The sequence below is a fragment of the Elephas maximus genome, chromosome 11 (assembly GCF_024166365.1).
Source record: "Elephas maximus indicus isolate mEleMax1 chromosome 11, mEleMax1 primary haplotype, whole genome shotgun sequence".
In the NCBI taxonomy this organism is placed as follows: domain Eukaryota; kingdom Metazoa; phylum Chordata; class Mammalia; order Proboscidea; family Elephantidae; genus Elephas; species Elephas maximus.
In genome coordinates this window covers 113,264,845-113,275,308 of record NC_064829.1, presented here as the reverse complement: position 1 = coordinate 113,275,308, position 10,464 = coordinate 113,264,845, and the positions used below count along the sequence as shown (strand labels likewise).

At 58.5% G+C, this 10,464-nt stretch overlaps 2 protein-coding genes across 3 annotated transcripts; one reads left to right on the top strand and one right to left on the bottom strand.

The window, feature by feature from the left end:
* The first annotated feature begins 501 nt into the window (after positions 1-501).
* Positions 502-1,463, top strand: C11H19orf33 (chromosome 11 C19orf33 homolog). Its single transcript, XM_049901194.1, has 4 exons — positions 502-608; positions 726-838; positions 940-1,008; positions 1,152-1,463. Exons 1-4 carry the CDS (start codon positions 587-589, stop codon positions 1,269-1,271), a joined length of 324 nt encoding a protein of 107 aa, XP_049757151.1. The 5' UTR covers positions 502-586; the 3' UTR covers positions 1,272-1,463.
* Positions 1,238-9,759, bottom strand: YIF1B (Yip1 interacting factor homolog B, membrane trafficking protein). Of its 2 annotated transcripts, none has more exons than XM_049901192.1 (8): positions 9,534-9,759; positions 5,219-5,457; positions 4,953-5,057; positions 4,718-4,796; positions 4,513-4,570; positions 3,048-3,203; positions 2,886-2,979; positions 1,238-1,841 (listed from the first exon to the last, which is right to left on the bottom strand). In XM_049901192.1, the coding sequence occupies exons 1-8, from the start codon at positions 9,586-9,588 to the stop codon at positions 1,686-1,688; spliced, it is 942 nt and encodes a 313-aa protein (XP_049757149.1). In that variant the 5' UTR covers positions 9,589-9,759; the 3' UTR covers positions 1,238-1,685. The 2 variants fall into 2 exon arrangements, with proteins under 2 accessions (XP_049757149.1, XP_049757150.1); XM_049901193.1 differs by having other exon boundaries at positions 9,543-9,757.
* Positions 9,760-10,464: the final 705 nt, after the last annotated feature.

Genomic DNA, 10,464 nt, shown 5'->3' with positions numbered 1-10,464 from the left:
ACTGAGGCACAGAGGGGTACAACAACTTCCTCAAGGCCACCTAGCTAAGTGATACAGGTGGGCTTCAAACTCAGTGGGCTGGTTCCAAGTCTATGCCCTTTATCCCTTCAGACACTGCTGCTTACAAAGCCTGAGGGGGTTCGTTACGGTGAGTTAATATACACGAAGCCCTGGAACAGCACCAGGCAGGCAGTAAGCATACTGCGAGTACTATTACTACCGCACACAGGAGGGCAGGGGGCTGGACCCTTCCTCTCATTGCTTCAGAAGCATTTGACTTTTGGGGGGGAAACTGATGACAGCTCTGGCCCCTCTCCCCAGAAATCTGCGGCTCCCCACATACTTCATCCTTGAGGACCCAAACTACAGAGCCCCTTCGGCCGCCAAAAGCTCACCAGGAGGAAGCAGTCTCCACTCTCCCTCTCTTCCCCAAAGAGGAAAAGTTGGGCAGTGCTGGGGAGGGGCGGTGAGTCAGAGCTCAGGACTTGGAACGAAGGCTGGGGTGGAGCTCCTCAGAATTCCTGGGGCGGGTAGGTCCCGGCATTGCCCAGGCCCTCCTGGCCCTCTGCACTCTTCTCTCCCCACCATGGAGTTCAACCTGTCAGCAGGTGCGCTCCTGGGGAGGGAGGGGGCTTGAGCTGCAGGGGGCCAGACTCAGGCACAGGGGCTGCCACCAAGGGCTGCTCCCTGCAACCTGCACCAACCCACCCAACTTCTCCCTGCAGCCCTGGAGTCCTCTTCCGAGAAAGCCGAGGGGGAAGGCCAGGGGGGGAAACCCAAACAATGTCCCCCACAAGTGCACAGCCCATCAGAGGCAGGAGCAGCGGCTAATCCCAGGGTAAGCTGCGTTAGGATCAGCATGCTGCGGGGCGGAGGGGCAGGGGCTGCCTTGGGGGCCGAGACAGGGGCGCCCAAGCCTCACTGCAGCCCTCCCACCAGCACCGCCACGGCAGCTCCTCCTCTGACTCCAGCAGCAGCAGCTCCAGCGATTCAGACGACGAAGCGAAGGTAAGGGGCGCCCCCTCCCAAGCGCGTGCTCCGCGGCCCCAGGGCTAGGGCGGCGGGCGGCCTCGGCCCAAATCCAGCCCGGAACCTGGGCGTTCCACAGGAGGACCCATGTCTCTTTCTCTCCCTGCTGTCTCGGGTGGCAGCTCCATGCCACTGGGTCACAGCAGCAGGAAAGCACCCCAGGCAAGCCCAAGAAGCCCAAGGTGAAGAAGGCGGAGAAGGAGAAGAAGGGGAAGAAGGGCAAGAAGGCGGCCCCTCACTGACTGGGCCTGGGCCCAGGCTCATTAAACCGTCCTCCTGCTTCCGGGTGACAGTGCTGTCCGCGGTTCCCGCCCCGCCCCGTCCTGTCCCCGCTCCGTCGCAGGCTGGCTCTGGCCCCTGCCGGTCAGCTGTCAGCGGGGAGGCCGGCCTCCCGCCCCGGAGGCGCAGGGCCAAGGAGAGGCGGTCACGCGAGGGCCCAATAGGGTTTATTGTTTCGATAACAGCGGCCGCGTTCCAGGCCGCGGCCTGTGCAGTGAGATCTCAGCACCTGGACGGAGGGGGAAGGGGAGAACCGGCGGCAGCGCGGGGAGGCCTGGGCTGGTGGCGCCCGCGCGCGCGGGCAGGAGATGAGTCGCGGCGGCACACGGTGGCCGCCAGGGGTGCGGCGGGGAGGTTCCAGGCGGGAGGTGCCACCCTCACCGCACCAGGTGGAAGGTGAGCCAGTACATGAGCAGAGGCTGCGCCGCGGCCACCGCCATGGTCAGGTACATGCGCAGCTGGTTCCGCGCCCCGCGCACCGGGACTCCTTCCGCTGCCGCTTCAGCCAGGATCTTCAGACGCAGGGTCCGGATCTGGGTTTGGGGTGGGGAGACAGGTCAAGGCGTCGGTCAGCCCTGGAGCCCTCTCAGCCTGGGCTAGCGCCCTGGGCCTGCTTCCGGCCTCTGCCCGTGAGTACCGGGCAGCCTGGGTCCGGTCCCTGCCCCTCTGCAGCCTCGAGTTTCCCTGTCCTCCCCTCTGTGGCCTCAGTTTCCTTATCTGTCCAGGGGGTAGCTGGGCACAAGTCCCGGCTCCTCCGAGGCCTGTTTCGCCCAAATCCTCTGACAGAAGGTGCGGGCTTGCTCCTCGCCAGGCCCTGTGAGTGAAACCGCCCATGAAGGTGCCAAGGTCAAGGCCGGCAAACCAGTGAGGTGGTGAACCTCACTGCGGACACTCTCCCTGAAGGGGGTGAGGAGTCTCACTGCTGCCCCCTGGCCGGCAACGGCTTATATGCTGGACAGATGACAACTGCCAAGACAAGCCAGAAGTACTACTTTTTTTTTTTTAACTTTTAAATGCTGACATCTAAGTCAGTTTGTCTGAGGGCCAGGTTCGGCCCACCGGCCACCCGTTTTTGCCCTCTATTTCTCCTGTATGCTTATGCAGAAACCTCCCAGTACTCTGAGGGGCAATTACCATCATCCCCATTTTACAAAAGCGGAAACTGAAGCTTAAAGGCAGGAAGTGATTTGCTTGGGATCCAGCAAAGCTGGGGTCGGGCTCAGGTCTGCTGGGACCTGGACCAGAGGGAAGGGCTCTCAGAGAATGCCCTGCAGGGGTGCTGAGCCTTTCTTCATCCAACTGGAAATTGTGCCCGAACACTTGCTATGTAAGGAGGGAGGGGCCCTACTTGCTGGGTACCCCCAGCCTCTGCACCCTAGCTGGCTTCTTTCTCTCCTTCAGGTCCCAGCTGGGATACCCCTTCTTGCAGAAAGCCCTCCCTGGGGCTCCCCAGTTTGGCAGTGAGGCTCTGGTCTAAACTGCCCCTCTGAAATCCTTAGCTCAGGTGCCTTCCCACATCTCCCCTGCCCAGAAGGCCTGTGCCCTCAGCCTCACCCCACCCCCAAGCCCCAGCTCACCATGAACACAAAGATGGACGTGCAGCACCAGCCCAGCACCAGGTAGTAGCCGATCTTCCCAAAGAGCAGGCCTGTGAGGACCCCGCTGATCATCCTGTGGGGGAGAGGGTCTGAGGACCAGGCCTAGGTCTGGGGCTGGCAGGGAGGATGGGGAGCACTCACCCAACATATTTGTAGCCCAAGAAGGCCACCAGGTCAATGGTGGTGAGGTCAGTGTTGATGGTGACCAGGTACAGGCTGAGCAGGATGGCCAGCACCTCCAATGCCAGCCACGCCAACGCCGAGCTTGCCTGCAGCCCAAGGAGGTCTGGGGAGAACCTGCCGGCACTCACACTATCAATAGGCTGGCTAGGAGCCCTTGAGCACACTCCTGGGCCCAGCCCTGTGCCAAGTGGGGCTGGAGACCCAGCAGTGACCAACACGGCCTGGGCCCTTTTCTCACCAAAATCCTGGTACAAGGGGCAAGGCAGACCTGTCCCTACTGACAGCCCAGAGTGATCAGGGTCAGAATAGGGCTGCACAGGCAGGAGGGTTGGGCTGGGACCCAGGAGGCGCAGGTGGAGTGGTGGGGACGGGACCAGGATGGGAGGCAGCGGAGGCTCGGGCAGAGAGGTGGAGAGGGAGTCGGGATGGAGGAGATGGGGACAGAGGGGTCAAGGCCGGGGAGGGGGGAGGCACAGGCGGGGGGGCTAGGATGGGGGAGTTGTGGGCAGAGGGGTCAGACTGGGGTAGGGGAACCTCAGTGGGGCTATGGGAGCCCAGAGAGGTACCTGACCCAGTCTAGCGGGTACAGGGAAAGGTCAGAGTTGGCTTCCCAGAGGATGGGACACCAGAGCTGAGGCCTGAAGGATGAGGGCATTGACCATGGCAGAAGGCCCTTGTCTGTCTTGGTCCCTGATATACCCCCAGTGCCTCAACAATTAACTGACTGCTTCTAATGACATTTTCAGAGCCCCAAAGGAAGTAGACAGGGGCTCTGAGTGAGAAGTGGGAGGCCTGACCTAGTCTCAGGGAGCAGAAAGGCTTCCCTGAGGAGTGACATCACAGAGGAGACACTGTGAATGAGCAGGGGCTCAGCAGGTGATGTAGGGGAGCTAAGAGAACACTCCTGAGCAGAGGGAACTGGGTGTGCAAAGGCCCTGGGGCAGCAGAGCCAGGCCCTCTGGAGAAGTGGAAGGACCAGGGTGGCCAGAGCAGAGCAGACGGGGAGGGCAGAGGGCGCTGCACAGATGGCAGGGCTGGGCTAAGGACTGGGGCTTGAACCAGGATGGGGGCTGTGGACAGCTTCTAAGCAGGGCAGCATGAGGCCAGGCTGGCACCACAGACAAGACCTTCTTGGCTGCCACTGGAGCAAGGCATAGGGGAGCGAGGGGCAGGGCAGCTAGTTAGGAGAGAACGGACAAGATGAATCCGGTGGCAGAGGCCAAGGGGAAGGGCTGATTTGGTGGGTCACCCAGCACAGAGTGGGGTGACATGCTGCACATGGGAGGGAAGAGAGAGGGTAGAGGCAGGGGAAACACCCACTGGGAGGATGATGGGGCATTTCTGAGACAGGGCCACCGAGAGGCCTTCCTGACCACTCCTTGCCCACCAAACTCACCCACTCCATCTGCTCCAGGCCTCTTACCTGTCCTGGGTCCCTAGCGCAAGGCCAGCCACCAGGACGTAGGTGATGAAAGCCATAGCTGTGTGAGGCAGACAGACACACAGACACAGGTCAGAGGACAAAGCACTACCCTGGGGCCTCCAGGCACCCAAACCTCTGTCCAGACCTCCCCACCCAGAAGGAGGTGGGTGCCAGGGACTGGGGCGGGGGGTGCATGGGGTGAAACCTGGAATGTAGAGGTCAGGAGCATTGATGTCAAAGCGGGGGGCCACTGGTGTGTCCTGCTGGTACTGCACCTCCCAGTCCTGCAGGGAAAGTGGGGGACAGGCAGGACCCCCAGAGCTGGGCTCCTCCCCCAGGACAAATCTACCCGCCTTGCCCCTCACATTTGCCCCAGCCTCTGTCCCCCAAGGCTGTGTCCCTTTCAGATCCCCCCCATACCAGGAGTAGGTGGTGCTGACCTGGTGTAGGTAAGGGAAGACCAGGAGGCCCAGCTTTTTGCCCACGTACACCGTGTCCACAGCGAAGTAATACTTGAGCTTGCTGACGGGGAAGAAGCGGTCGATCTGGGGGGGCGTACCCAGGTCTCCTCAATCCAAAAGCCACAAGCGCTGGGCCCTGCCCACTGGGCCCCAAGCCCCTCTTCCCTTTTCTCTCTCCTACATCGAGCCTGAGGTTCTGTGGCCTCCTGCTTCACCCCCGTTTCCTCCAGCCCCAGCCCACTCACGTTCTTATCCACCAGCTCCTTGCCCTGGGCGGCCAGGCTGCTCCCATAGGCCATGGCCATGTTGGACACAGGATCGGCCAGGAAGGCCGCCTGGGGCGAAGTGGAGGCTGCAGGGTAGCCCAGGCTGCTGGGTGCCCGTGGGGCCCCATAGCCCCGACTCTGGGCTGAACTTGTGTCATCGAAAAGCTGGTGGGGGTCTGCCATGCCCGGCTGGGACACAGGGATCCTCCGCTTCGCGGCTGCAGAGGAAGAGAGGTGGGAGGCTCATTCCTTCTGCCGGAGTACCCCCTCCCGCACCTGGCGCAGTAGAGGTAGCTTCTGTCATTAAGAGGCACTAGCTTGTGGCTTGGCACACAAAAATGGGCCATCAAGTGTGGGTTCTGCCTCCCTGCCATCCATCCATCCATCCAGATAAACCAACGATGACAATGATGGCAACGATGAGGATGCTGGCACAGCCCTACTTACTGGGACCTACAGATGTCACTTTGAGAACTAAGTGGAACCCACAGATGTCACTTTGAGGACTAAGGTGCTCCTGACCCAAGCCATGGTATTTTCAATTGCCTCATATACATGAAAAAGCTGGACAATGAATAAGAAAGACCAAAGAATTGATGCCTTTGAATTGTGGTGTTGGCGAAGAATACTGAATATACCATGGCCTGCCAGAAGAGTGAACAAATCTGTCTCGGAAGAGGTACAGCCAGAGCGCTCCTCGAAAGCAAGGATGGCGAGACTTCGTCTCAGGTACTTTGGACGTGTTATCAGGAGGGACCAGTTCCTGGAGAAAGACATCATGCTTGGTAGAGCAGTGTCAGCGAAAAAGAAGACCCTCAACAAGATGGATTGACACAGTGGCTGCAACAATGGGCTCAAGCATAGCAATGACTGTGGGGATGGCATGGGACCTGGCAGCGTCTTGTTCTGTTGTACGTGGGGTCGCTATGAGTTGGAACTGACTCAAAGGCACCTAACAACACATTGGGAGTTGGATTTTACAGTCACCAAGGAAAGCCTTACTGAATGAAGTCTCTTTTGAGTAAAGATCTCAGGATGAGAAAACAGGTCATGCAAGTATATGGAAGCAGTGCGGAGGTCCTGAGGCAGGAATCGAATTTGAATCAGGGTGGGATCTGAACCCAGCACTCAGACTCTGGAGCCCCTGTTCCTAGCCAATAACCAATGTTCCTGCAGAAAATACTTGCTGAGGTCCTCCTGTGCGCCTGACCCCATTCTGGGCAGAGGGCACAGGGTGGAAAACTCACAGTGAGATGGGAAGAGGAACCCAGTGATCTGGGCGTAGCTTTCTCTGTCTGCACCTCAGTGTTCTCCTTTGTAGAAGGGAGTTAACTGCCCTGCAGGGCTGCCGTGGGACGAAGTGACATCATGGTCATGAACTGCACAGCGCTGGCCTGGCGCACAAGAAGTGCTCCATCCATGCTGGCTATTACCAGTTACCAGCCCCAACTCTTCCACTCAAACGTCTGCAGTCTAAGAAGACGCAGGCCTCCTCGATCCAAAAGCACCCGGTACTGGACCCTGCCCACTCGTCCCCAAGCCCCACTTCCCTGTCCTCTCCCACTTCTGGCCAGAAGGCCAGCTTCCAGAAAGCTTCAGTGAACAAGTCCTTCCTCCCTCCCTTTCACCCCCTCAGGAATAAAAAAGAACCGTTGCCGTTGAGTCGATTCCGACTCGCGGCAGCTCTGTGTGTGTCAGGGTAACACCGCGCTCCATAGGGTTTTTAGGGCTGTGACCTTTCGGAAGCAGACCACCAGGCCTTTCTTCCGAGGCACCTCTGGGTGTATTCAAACCACCAACCTTTTGGTTAGCAGCCCAGCGCTGAACTGTTTGGGCTATCCAGGGACACCCAGTCGCTCCGTCAAGCCTCGGCAGTTTTGGCTTCTGCTCTCACCTCGCCTCTAAAACAGCTCTCAGTGCTGCTAAGGCCTAGGCCACTGTTCCATCCGCGTCTGCTCAGCCCCCCGAGGCATGTGATGCCACTGCCCCAGATGCCAACCTCCAGCTCTCTGGCTCTTGGCTTCATGACACTGCATGGAGCTGTTTTTTCTCTTCCCTATCTGAGCCCGAGAGACATTTATTGAGCACCTCTGTGCGTTAGGCTCTGCTGCAGGCACTGAATGCAGAGTAGGGTACCGCTTCTCTCCTGGGTCAACTGCCTCTGGCTGCCCCCCGGGCCCTCACCTCAGAGTCCAAACCCCCGATCCCCCTTCTGTCTGCCATCCCGTCAGTCACAGTGGGCTAGTTCTCGCCCGCTTTACCTCAGTGTTACCCTCCCCTCACACCGTGTCGTGTTGCGTCTGACTTAAATGTCCTCCCACCTGGTCCCCCTGTCCATTCTTAGCTCCAGCAGCCTTCTCTCCAAATGACAGCCAGAGTGATCTTCGTAAGTCACCCTTCTGCCTAAGATCAGTGCCACTGCGCTGAGGATAAAATCCAAATGCCTACTAGGCCCTGCATGACCCAGCCCTGCCAAAACCCCGCCTCCCACTCCCCCCAGGGCTCACCACGCCCCAGCCACACTGGCCTCCTCTTGGGCCCTGATACTGCCAAGCTCCTCGCCCCCACAAGGTCTCTGAACATGCAGTGCTATCACCTTTGAACACGTCCCTCCGTTAGGTCCCGCCAGTACAGCACTCAGAGCTCAGCTCAACTGCCTGCCTCGCTCCTCAATACAAAGCACCAGCCCCACCTTGTTCTCTCTCATAATGTCCCATAGTTTTGGTTTTGGTTTTCCTCTCCTGAGCACTTAGCACAACTTCTAAATATACATTCATTTGTCTACTTGGCACAGGCTTCCAATGCCTTTCCCTCCCACCACGAACGCCCTTCTCCTGGCTAATTCTTCATCATTATATACACCCTCTTCTAGAATGCTTTACTGACACCCCCAAGCTGGGTCGCGTGCCTCCTCTGGGCTTCCTTGATACCCAGGCTTCCTCAACACCTGGGCTTCCCCCACCCCAGCCCTGATCCCTCCACCCATTCCAGCCCCAATCCCTCTGCCTGTGCTTCCCTCATCATCGCTTCATCACTCTGGATTGTCACTATCTGTTTTCCACTCTGAACTCGCAGCTCCATAAAAATAAGAACAGAGCTGTCGGGGAACTGGTATGTCCCCAGCACTACCAGGCACAGGGCCAGCCAGGCTTCTTACTAATGGTTGAAGGGAGGATGAGCACATCACACTTTAATGGTCAACAGAGAGGTCTCCTCGAGCCCCAGTCACATCCCAGGTTGTTCCCTTTGCAGCCATTATCACTCCCCAAATTATCTTGTCAACCTGTTTGTTTCCTAGTTCAGCATCTGTCCTCCCACTAAACTGTCAGCTGTAAGACAAGGCCAGGGCTATCCTGGTTACTACGAACAAAAAAACCCCTGCCGTCCAGGCAATTTTGACTCATAGCGACCCTGTAAAACAGAGTAGGGCTGCCCCATAGGGTTTCCAAGGCTGTAATCTTTATGGAAGCCACATCTTTCTCCCAGGGAGCGACTGGTGGTTAGCAGCAACCTTTCAGTTAGCAGCTGAGCTCTAAACCACTGCCCCACCAGGGCTCCTTGGTTATTACACCAAAGAAAAAAAAAAAAAAACAAACCATTACCGTGCAGTCCATACCGACTCATAGCGACGCTATAGGACAGAGAAGAACTGCCCCATAGGGTTTCCTAGGAGAGGCTGGTGGATTCGAGCTCTCGACCTTTTGGTTAGCAGCCCAGCTCTTAACCACTGCGCCACCAGGGCTCCTATGAGGTCCCCAAATTCCAGCACAGGAGCTGCCCAAGGAGCTGAGGCAAGATATGACGGATGCAATGCACGCACACTCACGGAGAAGAAAAGAAACTTCAGGAAAGACACGAATTGACAGAAGAGGAGGAGGTCAAGAGTACAGTAAAAAAAATCTTAAAAGAGGCGAAACACAGCCATATCTGCGCACTGGGGGCCGTGGAGGCTGCACTGAGGAGAGCGGCGACAGCTGGGGGACCCTGGGGAGCCACGGAAGGGCGGGGAGCCAGGGAGGGTTTGTCGCCAACTGCGAATGAATGAAAGTCCCGTTGCTCTGCGCCTCCCCAACATCCTGCCCCAAGGGGCCCTCTTCTAAAGGAACGTTCTGAAGACTCCACCCTAACGCGCCCCCTGCCCGGACATGGCATCCCTGCGCTGGGCACACCCAACCAACAAAAACCCAGAAGAGCCTAATTCCTGACCTCGTGACCTCCGACCCGAGCGACCCCGCCAACGGCCGCCGCGGCCCGACACGCCCCCACCGCCCCATCTCCTCCGCCGGCCACGTACGCCACTTACGCTGCCGGGCCGTCCCCGCAGCCGCCGCCAGGCCTGTCGGGTGCATCCCTGGCCACCACAGCCGCCGCCGCCCCAGCCCCGGCACGGAACGTGTCCGCCCGGCTCCCGTAGCCACGCCCCTCCGGTGACGGAGCAGCCAGTGGGCGTCACGATCTCTCGGAGGCCTCGCTCCACCACGGAGGACTGGAGGCGTAGGCGGTGGGCAAGGGCGGGGACCGGGGTCCGGTGACGTAAGACGAGGGTTGGGTCCTAAGGAGCCGGAGAGCTGGGAGACATCGAGCATGATGGGAAATGTAGGCGTCGAGCGAAGGGGCAGATGGGAAATGGAGTTCACTATAGACATTTGGGTCGCTGAAGGCGCTGGGGAGCCAAGGAGGAGGGTGGAGTAGGCGAGGGCAGATCCGTTTGTGCTCCCCAATTGTATGGGCTCTAACGTTTATACAGTGTGGCAGTTCTTAGGTATGAAAGTGAATATTTAAAATGAGAAAAGGACACCCAGCAAATTTGATGAGATGAGGAGAACCAAGTGTCTTTCATTAAGGATAACTTTTAGGCAATTTCCCAGAAATGCATTCATGTTCTTAAGATGGAACCTGCCCAACAAAAATACTCGACAACCCCAGCAACTCGTAGCACACACAGGTGTACCTGAAAGCGAGGGGCCCTGAAAATTAAGCTTCCTGTCCCTCCTCCTTGGCCTTCCCTCCTTCTGCCCCTCAGTCTTCCTCTCTCTCCCTTTCAGTCCCCTCTCTGAGTCTCCCGTTCTTTGTCAGTCTCCCCCCACTTCTCTCAGGCAAGATAATGACGGAAGTGACTTCCGGGCAGAGAGAGTCCTCCAGAACGGTATCAGTGAGTGACCCCGGTCGCTGTGGCTTCCCCTTCCTCCCCTGGGAGAACACTGGACTCTTGTTGAGGCATTGCC